This window comes from Bos grunniens, chromosome 6 (genome assembly GCF_055505025.1).
Source record: "Bos grunniens cultivar Pamir isolate PY7600 chromosome 6, Bosgru_T2T1.0, whole genome shotgun sequence".
NCBI classification, from domain to species: domain Eukaryota; kingdom Metazoa; phylum Chordata; class Mammalia; order Artiodactyla; family Bovidae; genus Bos; species Bos grunniens.
The window spans coordinates 78,434,716-78,460,139 of record NC_141170.1 but is presented as its reverse complement, the minus strand read 5'-3'; the positions used below and the strand labels follow the sequence as shown (position 1 = coordinate 78,460,139).

Here is a 25,424-nt window from a genome sequence, read left to right as displayed (position 1 = left end):
TCCAGGGGATGTTCCCAACCCAGGGATCAAACCTGGGTCTCCTGCGTTGCAGGACCTGAATACTTAAAATAATTAAATTCCAACAAGCATTATTTTAGATAGTATCTTTAAAGTACATCATATCTGTTTTTTATTCTTCTTTCATGTTGCAGTATATCTTCAAAATGTACTCTGTATTCCAAACTTTACTATTTGTAAATGAATACAGTCATTTTCTATCTGCTTGCATCATACAAATTCTAGTAAATTTTCATCTGTTATCAACTGTACTCCCTCTTTCTATTAAAACTATTCATAGGTTAAAATAGGTGAGGGGAAAATATTTATATGTTTTACTATATATTGATTTAAAGACAAGAATTTAAGTTAAAAGATGATTTAACTTGGTTCTCTTTGAGTAAGTCATGGTGTCATTTGGGAAACAAGAATGCATGACTGGCTTTTTAAGAAACAAAACTATTTGGGATGCACTGATTATTAGTGATAAGATTTGGCAAATAGGAAAAAGAAGGTTAATCTAAATGTTGTTACACACTATTATATTATTTAGAAATTTTTTTCTGAAACTCTGTCATCTTCAATTTATTTTATTGATGGATGATCATTTAAAACCCATAGGAGGAAAATTCACAGTTGTATAGTAAATCACAGGAAGACATATATTTTGTTTTTTTCCCCACCCTTCCCAATTTTTAAATATCAATCTACTCTTCTCCTTTCCTCTCTCATCTTCATGTTGTTGTTGCTTAGTCAGTAAGTCATGTCCGACTCTTTTGCAACCCCATGGACAGTAGCCTGCCAGGCTCCACTGTCCTTGGGATTTCCTAGGCAAGAATACTGGAGTGGGTTGCCATTTCCTTCTCCAAGGGATCTTCCCCATCCAGAGATCAAGTTTGCATCTCCTCCATTGGCGGGCTGATTCTTTACCACTGAGCCACCAGGAGAGCCTCATACTTCATGATAATAAAGGAACAAGGGTTGTCCACATAATAGAGAATCAATATGTAACAATCAGAAAGTGAAAGTGTTAGTCGCTTTGTCATGCCCAACTCTTTGCGGCCCCCATGGACTGGAGCCCACCAAGCTCCTCTGTCCATGGGATTTCCCAGGCAAAAATACTGGAGTGGGTTGCCATTCCCTTCTATTCCTTCCTGGCCCAGGAATAGAACCCAGGTCTCCTGCATTGCAAGTGTTTACTGTCTGAGCCATCAGGGAAGCCCTAACAATCAAAGAGTGTATTATATATTTTACCATTCAAATGCAAGACTTACCTTATCTTTGACCTGTAAGTTAAATCATATTTACAGAATGTTGACCATAATCAAAAAGAAGATCCATTTGTATAAAGTTAAAATTGTGATTTTTATTGCTCTCAGCTCCTTCCTAGGGTGTTTTCAGTGAGCCTGAGACTGGAGAGACTTTGAAGGGGAGATTGATTTCTCATTCAAGGGGCCTGTTATCCTTAGTTTTAGAATAAATACCACACATGGTTCTTAGGCATAGAACCTTCCTAATGTATCTGTGGAGATGATTCTTCATTATATAGATAGCAAATGAGATTGATTTTTATGATATGAGGACTAGAGCCCCTCTTAACATCTATTTTAAGTCTTCCCTTTGTAGCTCAGCTGGTAAAGATTTCACCCGCAATACGGGAGACCTGGATTCCATCCCTGGGTTGGGAAAATCCTCTGGAGAAGAAAAGGCTACCCATTCCAGTATTCTGGCCTGGAGAATTCCATGGACTGTGTAGTCCACAGGATTGAAAAGAATTGGACACAACTAAGTGACTTTCATGAACATCTAGATTGCTGCCTATGGTCATAAGGGATAACCTGTAACACAGTTATCTGGGTTCTAAAATTTAAAGTGTATCAGGAACTCGGCAGACGCCATAGTCAGGACCATGGGAACTGTCCAGGGTCCTGTAAATTGCCTGCTTTGTACTCACTGTAAAAAAGTACACTGATTTGTGATAATCCCCAGTAACTATGGGCAAGTTTGTTACCAGTAACCTCTCCAGCTTTGCATTTTGCTCGGTCTCCAGGTGCCTTAGCACTCTTTTTATTGATAGCATTTTCTCATGTAGATGAATCTATATAGCATATTTTCATAATCATTTTCCAAACCAAAACAAAAAATACAAGAAATTTTGATTGAAGAGTTGGGAATCTGATTCACATATGTATAAAGTAGCCATTGTCATGATCTTTCAGTGGTTGCATGTTGTTCTTGAGACAGAACAGATCTTTCTGTTTTTTGCTTCCCCAACCCTGGACAGCCAGCCATACTTTTCTCCCTCTGAACAATTACAATAACCTGCTAATTGAGTTTTGATCTCCAGTCTGTATTCTCATTAGGGAATTTCAATGTTCCAGCCAAATTTTGTTTACATAAAACATTGTTTTTCATCCCATCTCTTCCTGGTTGAAAATCATTCCACTTATTAAAACAAAAACAAAACGCTTTGCTGTAGGCATCATGGTAAAGCCTTGGGAATTTAATGGAATATTGTCCACAATAGTTCTACAGGGTCTATAGGAATATAGGCTATTCTCTGAGAGAACAGTGAGTTTTACCCAATGGAATTGCATCTAGTCTCTTTAGATATTCATAATGGTCCCAAAATTTGGAGACCTGTGCAGGCTCACAGCCCCCTCTCCCACTGAATCTGTGCACAAGTTCTTTGCTCAAATCAGAATGATCTCTGTCTTGCAGACATTTACTCGGAACATTATAGAGCCTCGGCTCACAACTGTTCTTTGAACCAGTCTCCTCCATAGGGAATACCCACTTTTATTTCTGTCTTACTGGATTCTACCCATTTTTTAGGGATTAAGGGATTTTTTCTTCTCCCTCACACTATTATTTTCGCCTAGGGCAGTCTCTTCCTTCTCTGAAATTCTGTAATATTCTTCTTCTGCTGACTTCTTCCTTGAAAATTTGCCTTTAGAAATTCAGCCTAAACCTCTATTTGCAGAATGAATAGCTACTGAATCTCTCTTCCTAGCCACCTGTGTCTAATGAGGGCTTCAACAATACATAGATTTAAAGTTGAATCGAGGTTTCACTAAACATTTACTACTTGTTTTGCATAACTTTAACTTCTGTGGGCCTTCTTTTCTTATCTGTAAAATCAAAATAACGATAATACCTACCTTTTCAAGTAATTGTGAGGAATAATACGATGGGAGTGTCTAAAGACCCTGCTGTTTAATGTGCGTTCAATAAATGCTAGCAGTTATTATTGTCAGTTTCTATTTTGACCTCCCTGATTAGTTTATTTAGACTTACCAGAACTGGAAGGTCAGTTTAGTTGTCTTTCCTCCAGTGTGTATTATCATGTCTCTTAGAGCTACCTTGAACTTCCTCCTAATAAATTAACAAATGGATATAACTTTATACTATGGCTTATTCCAATAAAAGCTGAGATTCTCTCTTCCTGTGAGGAAAACAAAGTGTTACTTGAAACATTGCAAAAGGGTTAAATTCTCAAATAATGTAAGTAATTTAAGATTTTTCAGAAAGTTCTTTCCTTGGTTTTTTCCTTCACTAATGCCCAGGCTAACACATTGTGCTTTCATGCCGAGGTAAATGATATAGTTGCAGAAACTTCTCTTCAGGATGGATTAATTTAAATTTTTCTCAAGCCCTCTGCATATTATGACTTAAATCTTGGATTACTTGTTTCACAATCATTATTGGCATAAGATTTGTATATTTAGACACTCATATTTACCTGAACTTGATACAAACAAGGGAAGAAATAGAACAGATTCTGCCCATATCCTTACCAGCATTTTTTCTTTTTCTCCCATTACATTTATGTTTTATAAGGTTAGCGAAATGTTGTTATTCTCTCATACTGATTCTAATCACTTTGATGTGTTTTAAGTCAACTAAATTCTTGGAGTTTGTCATCTTGCAGTAGTGAGTTGAATATGAATGAAACTTTCTCATACCTAAAAAACCCTGGCAAAATTGGAACCTAGTCATAACAATTTTGTTGACACTCCGTACAGACTCTGCCTGGCTTAGAAATTATTAAAGATTTTTTATGTTCACTATTGTTTCAGAGGTAAGTATATTTTAAGGTGTTCTAATTTTTACAAAAAGAAAATCAATTTATAATAAGATCTTATTACTTGGACACTGCACTGAAATATGAATTTTCTATGGATAAGGACAAAACCAACTAAAGTTAATGCAGGAAGATGTGTTTTGTATGTGTAATTCAAACAGTATGGTATATAGATTTTTAACAATGAAAACAGGAAATCCTAGGGAAAAAAGCAACAGAATACAGTGTCTCCAGTTATGTTTTAAGATGCCAAGTAAGCAAATGTACAAACTTTTTGTCATTTAATATACCTTTTTGTTAAAATTTATATCTAGCAAAATTATATATTATTTTTCATACCAAAAATTAATCAAAATCTGAAACTAGGCTAAATTATTTTTAGTCTTAAAGAAAAGCAGATCAGCTTTAGAAATTTTATGTGAGAGAAGCATAGAGTGATCACTCTTGATAAACGTGTGCTGCATTGTCGAATGCATTGCTAGAAAAAATTAAATAAGCAGTCTAGAGTTATTCTAGAGCATCAGAAGATGAATAGTTACCATTAAAAATAGAATCATAGAGTGTTAATGCTGAGAGAAATCTGAAAACTCCAGGAGATGGTGAGGGACAAGGAAGACTAGCATGCTGCAGTCCACAGGGTTGCGAAGAGTTGGACATGACTTCGTGACTGAAAAACAGTATGTTTTTAACAACATCGTTTTCATGAAATTAAAGATAAAGCCGCTGCTTCAAACCACACACATACAAACTAGGACAGTGATGGATCCAGCGGGAGGGGGATTTGGAATTTGAACAGAAGCAGAGAGGAGGGTTGGAGGTAGAAAATAAGGAGGAGAAGACTCAGCAGCCTGGATGAGAATATGCAAGTTAGAAGTCTAAAGGAAACCACCAGTGGTCCTATCCATACCATTCTTTCTCCCAGGAAAATGAGAAAAGTGCTAGCTCGCTTTTCCCTGGAAAGTAGGCCATGTTAGAAAAGGACCCTTGAGCTGTGAGAGACACCCAGTACTCTTATCATCCATAGATCAACAACGTTACCTTATGTCTGGATAAATAGCTATAACATTACTTCTTGGAAAAGTGAAAAAGTTTTCCTCTTATTAATTATTTAATTTCGAACAATTCAATGGCATAGTGTGTAATCACATCTAAATGTGTCACTAAACTTGTGGCTGACCACATCCTTTCCTGTTTATAGAAAGCAGAAATGCCCAGGGTTTAAAAGGTGGTGAAGGAAGTGAACAGCGTGAGAGAAACAAGGTGCAGAAAAATAGTCCAGAAACTCTGAAATAAATTACACTTTTGTGTAGCTTTGACACTGTTTATCTTGAACCATATGCAGATAAACAGAGATTTGTGCAGAGATTTTTCTCATGAGCAATCATATGAGTACAGTACTTTGCATAAATGTAACTTTGACTATTAAATCTATCGTTGATGAAAAATTGTCTGCTTTGATTTTCATTATCCTTTCAAATGAGTAACGTTTTCATAAAATACCTTTTTTGACCCGAGACATGACAGCATCCAGGAATCTTTTAGGGAAGAATTTGGTCGTATAAGAACCGAATATCTGTAATGTTTTAGTGCCAATAAGGGCTTAGACTTCTGTTAAGAATCAGAAGAAGCATATAATCAGGAGCAATGTTAAAGAGGGATGAAATTAGGAAAGTTTCCACCAGCGTCTCAACTTCTGGTGGTATATAGAAAGTAATCTGCCTTTCAGTACTTGTAGGACAAGATTTGCTTGAGTGCTTTCTGGCAAGCTAGGGCTTCCCCTTTGTGTATAGTATGCATGATTTAAAAGAAGCTGTGTCAGCACTGATTTATACATTGACAGCTAAGGATAATAAGGTATGGGCAAACATACAGCTCACCCTTTTACAGATTAACCTGGAGACTGCATTAGGCAAATTTGATAGCATTAAAAGATTTTGCCAATTTGTCTGGAAACAATTTCTCTTTTGTAGTGTGTCAAGGGTAACACTTCATGCCATTGTACTAATTTAAATGGCTTTGATAAATTGTTCAAGAGGTTAGAGAATAGTAGTGTAGATATATATTTAGCACTTTAAAATAAAAAAAAAAAGGCTATTAACTTAATTGTTAAATGAATTTAATCTGTAAAAATCAAAAGTGCTCCAGAATGTAAGTGTTTTCTTGGAAACGCAGCAACCGTATTACATCATGAGTCTTTAAAAGTCTTCTTAGAAAATAAAATTATACGTCTGCATACTTCCTAATAAGCAGAGATGTCTTCGGCTGTTACAGTTGCATGAGTGGTAGCTGTTATTTGGGGAAAGCCTTAGTTTATACAGGCAATAAAATTGTATCTTCTCCAGGGCTCACCTTTTTTATATTGCACGTCTTAGATCACACAATTTGCATGGCATCAAGGTAGCCTCCTGTATGATTATGTCCCCCAGAGACCTTCTTAAAAATGAGATGTATATTTCATGAGACATTCTCTATGTACATAATTTTTAAAGTAGGGAATTTGAAGAGGCCCTCTGAAAGTCACTGAATTAAATCGTTGCACCTTTATTCAATTGCCTTGTGGGAAAAACAGCTATTTCAAACAGTTCCCCTAAGAACAAACCTCAAACGTGAATTAGGCCTTTTTGGTGAATCTTACACGTGAAATAATACAAAGATCCTAATCTTTGTATTAGGGTCATAGGCTTACCCTATTTATGTACCTCCCTTCCCAATGCATGCAAGGCTGACAACTCACCTATATCATCAACCATTTGGTTTCTATCTCAAGTGAAACATTAAAATACTTTTTCTTTATAAGAACAATAATATCACTAAAAACATCAGGCTACTAAATTTTAGATAAAAGCTGATTATTTGTTTAAGAAAAAAGAAGGCAGTGGGATTTAATACTTAGTTGTCTGTTTCAACCAAGTAAATTCCTTAGTATGAACAAGGAAATTTTAATTCCCCAAACAATCGGTAGGAGAAAGCAAATTGAAGTTTGAAACAGGCTTTATTTTCAATCTTTAAACATTAATAAGTGAATAATAACTGGAGAAGATTTACTTATTTGAGTTTTGTGTTATTTAGAATGAATTAATACAGCTTTAAATGTTTGACTGCAGATATATGTAGAATTTTAATCTTGCTGCAGTATGTGTTTCTTCGTGTTTAGGGCCGAAATCAGTGTCTTTGAGAAAAGAAATTTTTTTTTTTTTTTTTAGTTTTCTAAAAAGTTAGTTTCTGGAGAGTGGTATAATTTGAGAAGCTCTTTAACTGAAAAGTCTGTAATATTTACAGTGCTGTGGATTCACCATTAATGATAGTGCAAATTATGGAAACAGTGAAGCTTAATATGAAACAACTGGTCGCTTTGTAAAGTATATGCCTAGTTGGGAATAGCAAGGAGATAGATGGGGTGTCATTTCTCTTTCTTGATTTGAAGTTCTTGAAGGAAAGCTGCTTTTAAAAGAAGGAAACCTAAAAGTAGTCTTGCTCGTTCTTGCCAATGATAGTGAAATTAACATGCAGCTGGGCTTCTCTGATAAATGGATTCTGTTAGGTCACTGAGGGGTGCATGTGACATTAAGTGATTTACAGTCCTTTACCTTAATGAAATTGTTTCAGCAAGATGACGCTGAAAGCTCTTAATGGATAGCTTTTCTTGATGTAATGAAATTGCATTCCTATGGCATTTAATATAAGGTGCAGTTATTATTTACTGGCGCTTTCTGAGGGCTGCTATTTGCACAGACAGTTCAGAACAAAAAGAGATTTCAGTGGCGGCACCGAGGCCAGAATGGCTTGTGACATTCTTCTGCAGATGAGTGGATTTGTGAGAGCATTTTGGTTGTTGCGGCTAGGGCTTGAGAGACCCTTCAGGAGACTTCTTTTCACCTAACCCTGCTAGTGTCCAGTCTTTTACATATTCTTCTAATCTGTTTAACAGGCAACTGGATTACAACCACATCAGCTGTATTGAAGATGGGGCATTCAGGGCTCTCCGGGACCTGGAAGTGCTGTAAGTACCCCTTATTTCTCTTACTCTTTTAACCAGAGCTTTGTGTTTAGGGAGTGCTAATGTGGATGCTTATCTGTTAGCTTGAAATCTTGTGTCAGAATGGTTGCTGAAAGAGAAAGCCCTTAAATAACTCAGAGCAAATGCAGAGAAGAGTGGAAATGTATGGGTGCAAAACCTTGTATATCATATCTGTATGCTTAGGTAGAATTGTCTAATTTTGGAAACACACTCACATGTTCACACGTATTGTCTTTTAAGTGTTTCTCCTTGTGGTAAAACAGGCTCATATACAGGATTTGTAAGAATTCCCAGAATTGCTATATATATAGATAGCATCAGTTGTACAGGAAAAATTACAAAAAATAAAAAATAAACCTTAAGAGCTGATATATTGGTATATTTTAGTTGCTGTGCGATGGAAAGACATTTCTCATTTTAAAATATCATTTTAACTAGATAGCTGACCATCTTTGTAGGGTTATTTTAAAATGTACTTTCTAAATTTAATAAGCCACCTATTAGGTCCATTTTAAAGTCTACTGACTTCATAAAGTACCACACACAGATTTGAATTATAAATGGCATTTTCTGTCCTTCCTTGCTGGATAGACATTGCTGAAAAATTGATTAGAGGCAACTGAATAATCTCTACAGATATTTGACATTGTAAAAATAATTTTAATGACATTGTTAATTATAATGAAAAATAATTTTAATGAAAACTAGTTCCTAAAGCTGCTTAAGCCGCCTATACACTTCTGAAAAATTTCCCCAAAGATTCACCTTTCTAACTTTTTAAGTATACTTACTAATTTCTCCCTCCAATAAAATATAGTTCTAAGATATAATTCTCCCCTGACTCAATTTATTCATCAGTCTGAATCTAAATTAAATGTGAAGAGGATTTGAATTTTTAGTTCGTGTATTAAAAGTTACTAGAAATTGTGAAATTCTTCCAAAAAAAGATCCCATTGCTTTATAAATTGAGTTTGAAGAACAGAGTGTAATTCTGAATAAAGTTGATTGTTTCAACTAGGATGGCTTATTTTAACAATTTTTCTATATGGTTTTGGTGTTAATTGTCAATAAATGAAACTAATTTTAGCTGCATCACATACAGTTATTATTTTTAAAAAATTATATAAGAATGAGTTGATTGAAATAAAATGTTCTAAGGATATACACTATTTTCTAACCACGTGAGAGATGTTGATAAGAATCTACCTTATCCTAAAGGAATAAGAAATTTAAAGTGCTTATTATACAAACTGTAGTTATAAGTTCACTTTTAAAATTGTGTTCCAGAGCCATTTTTAATATAGGAAGTTCACTAGTGCTATTTCAAAGTCAAAATAACTGCGGTACAACTATGATTTCTTGATAGTGCTCTGACATCTGAACTATAGTCAATGTCACTAAACTCATATGTGAAGAGACGACCACATGTACTATTTAGTTGAATAGCGCAGATCAAATCAAAGAATTTGTTACTAATGGTAGCAAACACTTTATGAAAAATTTGCTAAATGTTTTGAATGAATTGAATATCATAAAATATTTCATTATTAAGCAAAAGAACTTAAATACTTATTAGATATAAAATAACTAATATATATGTAATATATTGAGGATATGTTGAGTGCTCTACATATATTTGAGAGAGAGAGAGGAAATAGCTGCTATGTGCCAAGTACTGTGGTCAGCACTGGAAACACTTTACCCACAAATACAATAACTCTTCATTTACTTTTTTGGTTCTAAACTAATATCATTGTTTTTAGAAGCAGTAAATTCAAGAAAACACAGTCACCTCATATATTTTGTTGGGTTTACAAAATATCTAAAAGATGACTTTTGTAAGATCCACTATCATGAAACATACCAAAGAATGATAAATATCTCATGGTTCATGGAGTCAAAATAAAAATTCAAAATGTTGGGAACTCTTTTGAGTACTTTAATATGTAGATCTCAAAAAAGCTAGCTAATGGTCAGAGTTTGTTTGTTAAAGAAAATAATTAAAATCAGCACGAAACAAGGAAATGTGAATTTTTATCAAAGAATTTTAATGTTTTGTGTTAAAATAGTATAAAGTCAAGCAGACATTCTTTTAACATATATTAATTTTTTAAATGCTTGTGATTGACCCAACCTTTAGAGAAAAAAATTAATGAAGAATTTAAGGCTTACTTGGATAGAGCAGTGGAAAGACTAAATACGTTAAGCCCTAATCTCCTAGTCTCTTGACAAGTAAATCAAAAGTTCACCCATCATAAACAGTTGGTCTGGGGCCTTTAAAATGTAGAGCTCCTGTTTTAAATACAGAGTTCAGAAAGTAGGTTACCCATTTTGATTGTTTCTATCATCCATGACTCTTTAAGAGATATCTTTTTATTATGTGGAAATAATGAAAGAGCATTAATTTGCACATCACCTTAAATTTCAGATTTCTAATGTTTTAGATCTTTAAAAATGTTAATTTGTGATTCATTTGTGAATGTATAGATATACTAAGGCCAAACAGGAGAAGATGGGCGTAAACACACTAGGCCACTGATGGAAATTTGTTTCATTAAAATATATATTAAGGGAGAGAGTGAATAAAGTTCAAGAAGGAAAAGCCAAGGTAGATGAAAGCAGGGAGACAGTTTATCACTTGTTTGTTCTTAATGAACTGACTTTTTATGGAAATTCTCATTGATAGGATTTAGAGTTTATTTTCCTAATAAGATACTATGTCAAAAGTAACACTGGAAACTAATTGTAGATCAGTATTTTCTTTTCCTTGGACACGAGATTCAGAAATGACATATATCCCTTGACTTGCCAGTTTTATATGGTTTATTTATTTTTCTTTTCTATACAATAGACATAATTTAATTAAAACATAGTGGTCATATCCATCCAATATCAGACTCTCTGCCAAATCCTATGCTTAGCACTAGGGAATAAGAAGGAATAAATCAAGATCGAAGTCTGAGAGGGCCTAAATGATTACCAAGACTAACATTTCTTATTTATCCACCAGGATATCCTTTGTACATGAATATATTCTCATTACAAAGACAAAATCTTGAGGTTGAACATAGACTTTCATACAGGAAAAAGTGTTATACAAGTATAACTATACAAGTTTACTATACAAGTAAAGCAGTATATAAATTTGCATTATTTCATAATAGGAATTTATATAACACCTGCATGTTATTATACCTAATTAACACTTATTATTAATTTCAAAATAATTTCATTGGTTCCACATATTGTTCAGTTACCAGATATTAACATCAGTATTGCTTTGCCAGCATCATACGTGCTACATGCTAAGTCGCTTCAGTCGTGTCCGACTCTGTGCAACCCTTATGGACTGTAACCCACCAGACTCCTCTGTCCATGGGATTCTCCAGGCAAGAATACTGGAGTGGGTTGCCATGCCCTCCTCCAGGTGATCTTCCCAATTCAGGGATCAAACCCTTCCCTCTTATGTCTTCTGCATTGGCAGGTGGGTTCTTTACCACTTGTGCCATCTGGGAAGTCCTTGCCAGCATCAACACTAAATAAAAATACTAAGATAATTTCTTTAGTTGAATTAAATGAATTGACATTTTGAGAAATCTTCAAATTGATAGCCACTGGCTTCAGCATGCAATGTAAACTCTTTTGTGTGTAATTATAAGAAACTAATGGCTTCCCTTCTATACCAGCTTCCCTGGTGGCTCACAGGGTAAAGAATCCGCCTGCGATGCAGGAGACCTGGGTTAGATCCCTGAGTTTGGAAGTTTCCCTGAAGCAGGGCATGGTAACCCACTCCAGTGTTCTTGGCCTAGAGAATCACCATGGACAGAGGAGCCTGGTGAGCTACAGTCCATAGGGCTGCAAACGGTTGGATACAACTGAGCAACTATGCACAGCACAGCATAAGAAGCTATAGTTCAAAATTAATGCATATCTGCTGAGTGTGAATTATTTTTTTAAAAAGTTATCCCCAAAGTCACATTATCCAACAGTCACATTAAATCTGTGAAGATTTAAACCATATAAAGTCAGCATAAATTTTGAGGATAGGAAAAGGGGTCATTTAAAGCAAATCCCTTTGAGAAGTGAAACCTTTTATTTCAGACATCGAGATATGTTTTAATGGTGTTTGAGAAAAATCTCATTTCACTTGAGTACCGGGAAATACTAAAAGCTTTTAGATAACGTAAGTCAACCAATTCAGTGCTTTATAGGTCCTTCATTCAGCGGGGTTTTTTTTTTTTTTTCTATGTGACTTGATTCTAATCAGTCAGATTAGTTCTTACATCATTCAATACATTCCAAAACTGGATAGTAAAAAGAATCCATGCATGTTCTAGATCTGTAGCTATCGCATCCTGCTTTACGGAGAAATTTAAGTTAATTCCTTGACTCCCGAATACCCTGTATCCCACCATTGATAACCATAGCCACCAGCTAGTCTAAAGTGACCTCAGTGTATCTTGCTTAGCCCAAGCAGAACTGGCCCCATAGCCCATGGAGTCTCTGAAACATTTGAGTTGCCAGTATTTAAAAATTAGGAACCTTGGTCTAAGAGCTTCCTTCCATTTCTAGCTTCTTTTGAGCAGATCAGATTGTTTGGCAGCTTTCCATCACAGCAGAGCAATAGTTCATCAGAGCTGAATATTAGCTGCTACAACAAAGAATTATCACCATCCTCAAGCTCCTCGTTGTCCCCAGCTGTCTGTCTGCTCTTCTCCATCTCTCTTCCCCATTTTATTTCTTTACAAGCAGCCTACTTCTCTCATGTATGTTTCCTGTCTGGCCTCTGTAGACAAATGAATGCACAATGTCTAATTCAGACACTTCTCAAGTATCAAACAGCATCCAACTGTAACCAAAGAACCATCTTTCCTGCCTCCTTCAGCAACTTGTCCTATGTAATCATCACCCTACTGTATCTTCTTTGTACTGGAATCATTTCTACCTTTTTCACCCATTGCTGGGATAACTATCTTTCTCACTGTCTTGTCACAGTAAGACTAAAAAAAAAAGAACTCTGTCTTCTAAATCTTATTAACTCTAAGTTTTTGTAATTTGTGTAATTGGTTTCCACAGTTAATTGTATGCTATTTTAAGACAGGATTTTATGCCTGGTTTATTTTCAGAAATTTCATATTGCCATAAAAATAAGAGCCATTCAGGAAATGTTTGATGAATGAATGAGTAATAGCTGTAGTAGAGATAGTAGTAATAATACAACTGACAATGCTTGTGTTAGAGGGAAAGTAGGACAATTTAGAGCCAAGCAAAGACTATATTTATTTTCACTGTATCTCCCTTGACCATCCCTGTTCAAGACTCTAGCTTCAAGAAACCATGATCACAACCACACAGCACTAAACGAAGAACAGGATGTGTGACTACAACTAAAAACTGCTAAGGGACTTCCCTGAGGTCCAGTGGCTAAGACTCCATGCTCCCAATGCAAGAGTCCTAGATTCCATCCCTAGTAGGGGAGCTAGATGGCACACGAACAACTAAGAATTTGCATGCCACAACTAAAGATCCTGCTTCCCTCATCCCAGAGCAGCCATATAAATAAAGAAAGAAACAAAAACTGCTAGAGTATGTTAAGCTTTTACTATATTGCTACAGCATATCTCGTCTTTTCTACTCAATGCAAATACCAAATATAAATATCATTCTTCCTACTCACATTTCAACAGTGGCTGATGTCCACAGGAAAGAACCATTAGCAGGACTTGACAGAACTGATTCTGTGCTATTGTTGTGAGATTTCAGCTGGAGACTTCAAATGGGTTTGTTTACTCGTGGACACTAATAATACATAATACCCTTCAAGGAACTGTAACTCTTCAATTATTTTTATTGTCTGATATTCTAATGGCTCATGTTCATTCCTTAACCAATATCAGAAGTAGACATGTAGGCACAAAGTGCATAAAGCTACATGGTCAAAGATACTGTGGCTAAAGTCGTAGGTTTGCAGTAAGTATTTGATGAATGCATAGCAGTATGTTAAAGTTCGAAATTTATTTGTCATCTTGTGTATAATATAGTGCCTTCTTGATGCCATCTTTACCAGATACTTGTTCTGCATAATCACAAGAAGTTTTTTCTGTGTTAACATATGGAATGATCAGTAAATTTTCATATCTAAAATTTCTGACTTTTTTTATTCTACAGCACTCTCAACAATAACAACATTACTAGACTTTCTGTGGCAAGTTTCAACCATATGCCTAAACTTAGGACTTTGTAAGTAGCTTCAATATATATAAAATCAATTTAATCAATTGATTCTCCTTAAGTACTATTTTTAGCAAGTAAAGAGGATGACCACTAGTTCATCATGGGCTATACAAGGGAAACACCACTTTTTAAAAAGTTCTCGATATAATATTGAAATAAATGAACTATTATTCTGAAAACTTGAAAGCTTCCTTTTAAATAATATGTGTTATGGGAAGTTTGGGAGGGGAGAAAAACATTTACTTTGAGCTATTGTGGAGGTCACATTTCATTAAGAAATGGAAGACTCCTTGATTGGCTGTCAGAAATGATAAATGGTAAATCTTTATGATTTTATTACTGTACAGCAAGCAATCCTAATAAAGCTAAACTGGCTCTCCAACAGTCTTTGTAATGTAAAATTACAGCATCACCCTTTAGTGCTTCTATAATTAAGGTTGTGTCAGCATTTATATTTTAAAATATCTTTTCAGGGGTTACAGATGGACATTAAAATATTTTAGATGGATAAAAATTATTCTCTAATAAAAATGTTTGCTATAGCTATTTTTTTTTTCTTTAAGAACAGAATTAATCCTCAAAACCCAGGGTGGGGTATTTAGTTAAAGCATTTTCAGAGATAAATCTCATTTGAATTGGGTTTCACAGTCACGAATCACCTTGACATAAAAAGTATATCATATACAATATGTGAGAAATTGTGGGAAACATAACCAAAGCAGTGGACTTCTTTAAAAAAAAATGTGTGTTTAAGTAGGGTAAATATATTTTGATAGTGTTTTGAAAATATCTTTCATTTTTACAGTGGCTTATAACTCAAAGCGTTACATTTATTTTCTCTCTTTAATCAAAAATTAGTTTAATTGCGACTTTTTAATGAATTAGATGTCAGTACTAATTCATGTTTTCTCATTAAAATCAAGTCTTCATGGGATGGCATTATAATTTCCTTGGAAAAATATTCAGGAAAATAAAATCATTCCAAAAGTAAGCAAATATAACTAAATTTTGTTTTCTTGGGGCTATCAGATTGAGACTAATCTGGCCCAGTGGGTCCAGTTCACTCAAACTCTTATTTGATGAAATTGGTTTCTCATTAACTTTAGCTAATTTTTAAAAAACAAATTGATCAAGCTTTCAATCTGTGAAAAAATAAAGCCATTAAGACTGCAGAAACTCTGCCATCTGCATTTTTGATAGTGAGTCTTATTTTCATGTAAAAAAAATCCACTACAGTTTGTCATACTATTCAGGTTTTTAAAATTTTATATTGTTTTCTCATTTCAAATATATATGCATCTAATCGCATCACTATAATGTGCTTGGTTTAGATGGAAACACTTACAGAGCAAAGGTGTGGAATGTGCTTTGTAGTTTCCGAAAGATGCCACTGACCTCCTAGCAAGCTTCACCAGAGGTCACCCAGCCTTCCCCAAATGTCCCTTTCTGTCCTGTGGCATGCCATCTAGTTTCGATGGAAGACAGTCTGTTCTGTATCTTCAGGCTCAAGGAGAATGTAAAACAGTCATCTAATTTTAAATTCCCTTGCTTTGGTTGTTTCATTATTCTATATTATCATTGCTACTTAAAAATTCCATTTTTATGGTCCAATTATCTTTCTGGACTGAGTTCCATGTTTTAATATCCATTACTGTTATTGGGTTAGAATCGAGCACATCAGCTAAAAAGGGCTAAAATGGTATTACTATGTCATAGATGATTCTGGGAATGATGCTTTGATTTATAGTTTTGGGTGTCCTTTTCTTTAGTTTGAGAAAACATAAAAGCCAGTTTGAAGTCATTTACCTAATTTAGTGGATATATTTGTCTGATATTTTATAAATGGAGAAGTGCTATTTGCCACTTGAAAGGGATCCATGATCTGGTATGGATCTGTGCCAGCATAGAGGGGACTGGCTTAATTCCTTCACTCCCAGCCATCTATGTCTTTTAATTTCAATTCCTGCTCTTTGAGGCTATGTCCCCAAGAGCCAAAAGCAGCTAATCCCTTTTACTGCGATTAAACAAAAAGAAGGAAATCAGAATCAGGATGTGAAAAGAAGCAGTTTATATTAAATTATTTTTCTGTCTGGTTCAGCAAAAAATGAAAGTGACCTGCTAAAAAGGTTTTGCCAGCAGTTTCTAGAGAGACTAATAATGACAAGACTAACTGGGAACCAGATTGGGAACCACAATTTTTATTAACATGCCTCCTACCCCTACCTGGCCTCTGATCTTCCCATTTCTCTGCCCACCCCCATTGACTGCCAGTATGTTGGAACTGCAGAGCAATTTGCCTCGGACTTCTGTGTGTCTCTTTGTCTCTTTGAATAGACAGCAGCAAAAGATTTTCATGGTCATGTTCAAGCTCTCTGTGTATTTGCTTAGCTCAGTAGATGAAGAGGGACTTGAGTTTGTGGTTATCAGTTTAATTTTTAGGAAAATAATTAAGTTGGCACGTATTAAGCTTTAACCTATTTTATGTTGAGATATAAACTTATATATTATTATGAATGAACTTTGCAAATTTTGAAATAACTCCATTCTGTTTTCTTGCTTTAAACTGCTTGGCTCTCATTCAGTCGACTCCATTCGAACAACCTATATTGTGACTGCCACCTGGCCTGGCTCTCGGACTGGCTGCGCCAAAGGCCTCGGGTGGGCCTCTACACTCAGTGTATGGGGCCATCTCACCTGAGGGGCCACAATGTAGCTGAGGTTCAAAAACGAGAATTTGTCTGCAGCGGTAAGAGAGAAAGAACCTTTCTGTTTTCATATTCCCGTATGCTATGATGTAAGGAACTGTGCAGGGTGCATGCTTGAAAGGTTTCACTGTTCCTCACTAACCTTTGCAGTTGTACACTAATCACTCCATGGAATTCCTCTGTGTTTGTGATGATGGTCATAGGCTGTAAGACAGTCCTGCATGGTTGGCAGTTACTGATGATTTGTACCTAAGTTGTGATGAAGGATTTTTAAGTTTTCACTCCAAGAGAAATGTAAGAACTTTTGAGATTATAGTTCTGTTTGCTACTCATGATTTTCCCTTTAAGAAAGATCATTCTTACTTTGATCTTAACAATTGGAAAAATGATGAACAAGAATTGGATCCTGGCTAGGAAACTGAAAAAGTAATAGAACTGTAGTTGAAAAGTGATAAAATACTTTTCATGTATATGTATGTACTAGTCGTTAAGTTCTACCTAAAAGAGATCAATGACTGGCTTCAGTAACAAAAATATAAAAACAAAAATAAGACTTAGGTTATGTAAAGTATGAATAGGTGACTTTCAGTTCTTTCTATGTGTTTAAGTATTTCACGTATATTTACCTCCCTCATAACGTCTGTAGAGAAATGTAATATTATCTTTATATTAGAGATTTAAATGCTAAGAAAAACAGATGATAAGTAACCTTGTGCAAGGTTATAGAGTTGAGCTCAAGGACCTCAACCTGCACAGTCTGATTCCCAGTTCATATAATTATATGTTAATATGTTGCATAAGGGCCTTCCCAGGTGGCACTAGTGGTAAAGAACCTGCCTGCCAATGCAGGAGATGTAAGAAATGAGGGTTCAGTCCCTGGGTCGAGAAGATTCCCTGGAGGAGGGCATGGCAACCCTCTCCAGTATTCTTGCCTGCAGAATCCCATGGACAGAGGAGCCTGACAGGCTACTGTCCATAGGGTCACGAAGAGTCAGACACAACTGAAGTGACTTATCACACATGCATACACATGTTGCATAAATATTAACATATAATTCATAAATATAAGACTGTTTCTGCTTTAGAAGTGTTTGTTCAAAATAACAATATAGCAAAATTTTAAAATATTTATGTTTATAATGCATCATAAGAGGCTTCACTCGTGGTTAAGATGGTAAAGAATCTGCCTATAATACAGAAGGCCTGGGTTGGATCCCTGGGTCGGGATGATCCCCTGGAGAAAGGCATGACAACCCACTCCAGTGTTCTTGCCTGGAGAATCCCATGGACAGAGGAGCCTGGTGGGCTACAGTCCAGGGGATCGCAAAGAGTGGGACACGACTGAGCAATTTTCTCTTTCACTTTCAATGCATCATAAATAGCAGTTTCCTAAAGGCAGAATGAGAAGACATGCTAGTTTAGGATTATTTTATTGCTCCCTTTGCAGCCTTTTTATGTGTTTTCTCATATTTGTAACTCAAACAAATTTTCATGTAATGTTATGGAACATTGTCAATAGGTCTGATTGCTTTATAAAAAATTAAATAAGGAAATGACTAACAATTCGTTACTAACCACTTTTTTCTCTCTTCACTTTTTCCTTCCTGTTTTCTAGATGAGGAAGAAGGCAAGTTGACGTTTCTTATTTAGACTGAGGCTATTTTTGTAACGTATGAGAACTTGTTGAGAGGGATCGGGTTAGTAATTAGCCAGCAGCCTCTTCCCTGTGAATCCCACCGGTAGGGCCCTTTCTCTGCAGAGCAGAGAGGGCTGGCCCTGCTTCAGGGACAAACCCAGCGTTTATAGACGCCCATTTGGTACAACATGCCTGATGGTCTGTTGTTTACCGTTCGAACAGAGAATTTCGGTATTGAATAGTAAAAACATATACCTGTGTGTAACTACACTTAGGCTAACATTTTAGGCTATACAAAGTCAAAAAAATCATCTAGATTACAACTAACAGAATGACATGGTACAACTATCACGACTTCAAAAAAAGCAGTAATTTTGAACCTACCTAGAACTCAAACTTAGCATCATTTATTTTCCTCATACTTATCTGCACAGGATTACTTATTTAGAATCAACAGTTAGGTCCACCAAGAGGGAAGTTTTGCTATTTTCCTTTCCTTCTTTAAGTTAAAGTAAGTTAAGCTACTTAAATTCAGTCAAGACCAGGCTCTGTCTAAGCTTATTAGAAATGAAATACAGATATTATTCTGAAATTGCTGCTTTTTTGAAATTCATAATAGTTTTGTATAGAATTCTAGTTTCAAATCAGAATTTAACCTTTCTCTTAAATCTTTTGAATTTTAAAAATTATCATTTTTGTAGTTTTAAAGATCTCATTTGTTTTACCTATGTTGATCCCAAGACATAAATGCATGCTTCCTAAAATATATTTTAGAAACATAGTGTCATCATATGATCAGGTATTTAAATACACGCATTTCTGTTCAGTAACATGCTTGTGATTTGAACCAGGTGTACATGTTGCACACTTAAGTAATTCAGGAAAAAATACAACTTCTATTTGTTTCTTTTTCAGGTCACCAGTCGTTTATGGCTCCTTCTTGCAGTGTTTTGCACTGCCCAGCTGCTTGTACCTGTAGCAACAACATCGTAGATTGCCGTGGGAAAGGTCTCACTGAGATCCCCACGAATCTGCCAGAGACCATCACAGAAATGTATGTGCCCCGAATTCCCTCTTATTCCCTTCTCCCCAGTGACCCAAGCCATGATTTTCTTTAGGAGAATCTGGGTATTTCGAAGGCCAATCTGATCGATCAGCTTAGACAAATGTTCCTTTCAAAATTGTGTTGACCCTTACTCTGTTTAATTAAATATCTTGTTGAAGTGGCTAGGATTTTTTTGTTTGTTTGTTTAGCTCAGGTACAATTAAAAAGAATGAATTTTAAGGAAAAATAGTACTTGCCCTTTTCTTTAGAAAGTGTTATCAGGTTCTTTAGGCAAAATAAGAATGTGAGTACCTTTTCTCTCCAGGTGGATCTGGAGATCTGCCCTTGTCCATTTCTACTTGGAGTAGGCATGGTGGGGCGACGGTAAAAGAAAAAGTGGGGTACTAGATCATAGAAACAAAATAACTAGAAGGTGTCTCCCTCTTCATGACATCACATTTTAAAATGCTGTTTTATTGTTTTACTTGAATTATTGTAGGAATCTACTACATAGTATAAAAAAGATCAAATCAAAATATATAAGATTTTTAAATTAGTGAGCATTTTAGCTTATTTGACCCAATGGCTGCCTCCATTAAAAGTTAAATTCTTTTGACAAAATATTTCATACCTATTTTGTATGCATCTGCTGGGTTCATTTCTGTGTTCTTGCCAAATATAAGTCATGTGGATAAAAACAAGGTCACAGAAGATATAAAGTGGGCTGCTTTTATCATCTTGGGAGGTGAGCATTAGGAAAAATCTTTACCTTAATATCTACTAAATAAGAAATCACTTCTTAATCACCTAGTCTATGATATGTGTGTGTGTGTGTATGTGTATTAAGTTAACTCTAAATTTGAATTTAATATTTTTGACGTGTTTGGTTGAAATAATAAAATAGGAACAACTTCTTGTGATAGGCCTACATGCTGCTGCTACTGCTTAGTAACTTAGTCATATCCGACTCTCTGTGACCCCATGGACTGTAGCCCACCAGGCTTCTGTGCATGGGATTTTCCAGGCAAGAATACTGGAGTGGGTTGCCATGCCCTCCTCGATTTATACTGCATGCATGCTAAGTTGCTTCAGTTATGCCTGACTCTGTGCATCCCTATGGACTGTAGCCCGCCAGGCTCCTCTGTCCATTGGATTCTCTAGCAAAAGTACTAGGCTGGGTTGCCATGCACTCCTCCAGGGATTCTTCCCTACCCAGGGATCAAGCCAGGGCTCCTGCGTTGCAGGCAGATTCTTCACCACTGAGCCACTAGGGAAGCTGATAGGCCTCCAGAGCAAGCACCAAAAAAATCAAGTCATTTTCAAGAACTATTCATTATTTTTTCACCTATTAACTTCCTTATTTTATAAGAGAATAATCTCAATTCAGAAGACCCACTAACATTATTTTAAAGTATTTAAATGTGCTTTAAAGTGTACTTATAGCTTTGCAGTGCTTGACACAGAAATAGAATAAACATTTGCACATGATAATATTATTCTCATCAAATTTTTAATTAAGGAAACACTCTTGGCCATAAAGAACATTTTTATATTTTCAGTTCAGTTCAGTTCAGTCACTCAGTCGTGTCCGACTCTTTGCAACCCCATGAATCACAGCACGCCAGGCCTCCCTGTCCCTCACCAACTCCCGGAGTTCACTGAGACTCACGTCCATCGAGTCAGTGATGCCATTCAGCCATCTCATCCTCTGTCGTCCCCTTCTCCTCCTGCCTCCAATCCCTCCCAGCATCAGGGTCTTTTCCAATGAGTCAACTCTTCTCATGAGGTGGCCAAAGTACTGGAGTTTCAGCTTTAGCATCATTCTTTCCAAAGAAATCCCAGGGCTGATCTCCTTCAGAATGGACTGGCTGGATCTCCTTGCAGTCCAAGGGACTCTCAAGAGTCTTCTCCAACACCACAGTTCAAAAGCATCAATTCTTCGGCGCTCAGCCTTCTTTACAGTCCAACTCTCACATCCATACATGACCACAGGGAAAACCATAGCCTTGACTAGATGGACCTTTGTTGGCAAAGTAATGTCTCTGCTTTTGAATATGCTATCTAGGTTGGTCATAACTTTCCTTCCAAGGAGTAAGTGTCTTTTAATTTCATGGCTGCAGTCACCATCTGCAGTGATTTTGGAGCCCAGAAAAATAAAGTCTGACACTGTTTCCACTGTTTCCCCATCTATTTCCCATGAAGTGATGGGACCGGATGCCATGATCTTCGTTTTCTGAATGTTGAGCTTTAAGCCAACTTTTTCACTCTCCACTTTCACTTTCATCAAGAGGCTTTTTAGCTAACCTTAAAAGAAGAACACTATGTGCCTTGGAAAGTGCAAGTGACATTCTGCAAAGGAGAAACACTGGGGACAAAGGGCAGAGGTGGCAGTGAGCATTTCGCTTTAGGAATTGCACAGTTGAGCTTAATTAGAGTAAGTAGTACATGTTGAGGCATCATGAAAAATGATGCCTCAAAAAGACATCTCCATTCAATTTTACAGCCATAGATTACCAAAGGCCTCTCATCTTAGAAGATATAATATATGACAGAGTAAATAGTAGAAAGACATAGTAAGTGTTCACATAACGAATTGTGTGTACATCTATTCAGGCCAAACATTAAGTAAGTAAGCACTTACTATAGAAAGGCAACATACATTCTCCAGAGATCTCTATCAAGTGGCATGCAAATTAAAAGCTGTGAAATGAGGTACAAAGTAACACACATTGTAAAAGAGGAAAAATTATAAAGTTCATGGTATTTATTACAGAGGGCCTAAAGTGGAAAGCAGGTTATGGTAGTTAACCAGAGTCCGAAAGCTTTAGTTGGAACCCGAAGTCTGCCTGTCCTTTACTAACTATGAAGCTATAGGCAAGCTACTTATCCTTTATAGGATTGTCTCCATCTCTGAACTAACTGTTGTTGTTAGTTTGTAATGAAAGAATTAACATATGTAGGGCTTCGTGTGCTTGTGCATGCGAGTTAGAGTCGTGTCTGACTCTGTGACACTATGGACAGGCTCTGTCCATGGGATTCTCCAGGCAAGAATACTGGAGTGGATTGCCATGCAGTCCTCCAGGGGATCTTCCCAACCCAGGAATCAAACCCATGTCTCTTATGTCTATTGCCTTGTCATGGTTCTCTACCTCTAGCGCCACCTGGGAAGCCCCCTCATGTGCTTAGAAGATAGCAATCATTCAATGAATGATACCTTGATTGTTGAAGCCTTCATCCAGGAGATAATGTATGAGATAGGCCTTGAAGGATAATTAATGAGTGTAATTGCAAAGATGAGAAAGAGTTTGCAGAAGTAATTAACATTATGAGCACAGACAATAAGAATGGAAGTCTAAAATACTGCCAAACAGGAACTCAGTTTGATGGGTTTTTGGTATCTGGGAGTTCAGGAAAGAGATAAAGTTGAAAAGGTAGGTTGAAACTAATTCATGGAGGCGCTTGATAGTATGAGGATCTAAATCTTTCTTTGGAATGTGTTCGAACACAGGAGTTTGAATCTCCAAGGAGATTAATCTGTTGTCTATGTACCAGCGGTTTGGCAAAAGAAGAGAAAACCAGGCTTGAGGCTTCTATTGTGTTGGTCAAGGGGAGAGGTCATGAGAGCAAGAGCTAGGAAGTGATAGTTGGAATGATGATGTGGAAGCACATGTGATAGCCAGTACAGAAGCAGAATTAATAGGATTTGGCATTTGATGAGATGAGAGAGTAATGGAGAAAAATGAACCAGAGATGATGCCAAAATTTTAAGTATGAAGGATATGGATATGGTGGTTATAACATTGTATGTAAAAAAACTGAGGAGTAGTACCAAAACTGGGAGGGAAAATGACGGTGAGCAAAATCTGTGAAATACTGAATTTCCAATAAGGTGTTTAGAGATACTATAATAATAAAGACTGTCATAATTTGGAGGAGGACATGACTTCAGACAAAGACTTTGGAGTAACTGTTATTACAAAAAACAAAGTAGATAGTTGAAGGCATCAAATGGCCAATGGAAAGGAGAAAAAGAGAAGAGAAACCTGAGAGGACTAAATTAAAAGAGCAGATGGCCACAGTAGATAAAGGAGGAAGGGGCTTCTAGGAAAAATGATCTGCCGAGTCAGATACTCCAGCTGAAGAACCAAGAGGAGATCTGAGAATAAGTCTCAGAACTTGACTATATTACTCTTGAAGGGTTCAAGATAGAATGATAGCTGAATGAGTCGCTTTTCAGAGTGTTAAGAAAGATTAGAGGTGATGAATATTGAAGAGAACAGATATGAAGTAGTTTGAAGAGTTTGGCTGAGAAGGGATTTTTTAAGAAGACAATTGGGTAGATTTGAATTTATTTTGAGATACAGAAATCTGCAGTCCTTAGAAAATCAGAGAGTAAGAATGGGTTTAGAGAGTCATGAGGGGCTTCCCTGGTGGCTCAAATGGTAAAAAAAAATCTGCCTGCAATGCAGTAGACCCAGGATCAATCCCTGTGGTTGGGAAGATCCCCTGGACAAGAGAATAGCTACTCATTCCAGTATTCTTGCCTGGAGAATTCCATAGACAGAGCCTGGTGGCCTACAGTCCATGGGGCCACAAAGAGTCAGACATGACTGAGTGACTAACACACAGAGTCATGAGAGTGTGAGAGTTAAGGTATGTGGGAGCAAGACTGTTCGGGACCTAGAAGGAAGCTGCTCAAATCCTGGTCATAGGAAAGGAGATGAAAACACTGTTGCTGACTGAGAAAAGAGGAGTGAGTTGTGACATAACAGACTGAAAGGAACAGGAAACATTTCAAATAGTTTATCTCATGTAGTCTGCTTTTTGTCATAGAGCTTTTCTTACAGTTGCATGCTCTATAGATTTTTGTATGATGATAGAAATTAGTAGCTGGAAATTACACTAAATATATGTCCCATTGAGTTTGTTTGTGTTGAGGAGATGGTGTATCAGGTAAAGCTATAATAAAGGAGAGATGGAAACATGCAAAGCTCTAGGTGAATTTTAGTTCTCTGATTATTACATTATCAGCTCTATCAGTAGAGCATCTGGTAATAAATCCTATTGATCTTCAACTCCAACAAAATACCCCATTACTATTCTTTATAGTGGCACAAGTTACTAGCTTAGTGACTCATTTATTTTATTACTCTTTCATTTTTTATTAAAGAATCAGTAAGATTCATAAATGTAGAAATAAAGCTGGGCAACATCTTCTTTAAAATTTGTTATGGGTTTCATATTTTTAATACATAATGAACTGAACATTGTAAATTTCTTTCATAGTTTTCATATAATGTTTTCAATCTGGATTTTTACCATAAATTATCAGTAGAATGTCTTTTTTTCTTTTTTGCAAGTTATCAAACATTTCTAATCCCTTGAAAATTGACAACTTCATCTTGCTATTTTAAAAAGACTGGGCTCTGGACTTGCCTAGTGGCCCAGTGGTTAAGAATCTGTGCTTCCACTGCAGGGATTTGTGAGTAGGATCCTGCATGCTGTGTGGTGAGACCAAACAAAAAGGAAAGAAAACAGACCAGGCTCAAAACAAGTAAGAAATCTTGTTTAAAAAGAAAAAAAATTATTCAATTGTAAAGTGACTAAACTGCCTCAACCTTAGATTTATTTGGCTCCAAAACCTATGTTCCATCTTCCATCCAGCTGCCAAAAAAAGGTAGATGTGGCTTAGCTTGTTGGAATAT

General features: G+C 36.2%; 1 protein-coding gene across 3 annotated transcripts in view; it reads left to right on the top strand.

Annotated features, from left to right (window-relative positions):
- The window catches only part of SLIT2 (slit guidance ligand 2), a 405,363-nt gene that overhangs the window by 255,789 nt on the left and 124,150 nt on the right, over nt 1-25,424 (top strand). For all 3 annotated transcript variants that reach the window (XM_086406326.1, XM_086406325.1, XM_086406327.1), the window contains exons 6-9: nt 8,010-8,081; nt 14,268-14,339; nt 16,916-17,079; nt 19,590-19,728. In XM_086406326.1, coding sequence (XP_086262452.1) covers nt 8,010-8,081; nt 14,268-14,339; nt 16,916-17,079; nt 19,590-19,728 — 447 coding nt within the window. The remainder of the gene's footprint in view (nt 1-8,009; nt 8,082-14,267; nt 14,340-16,915; nt 17,080-19,589; nt 19,729-25,424) is intronic.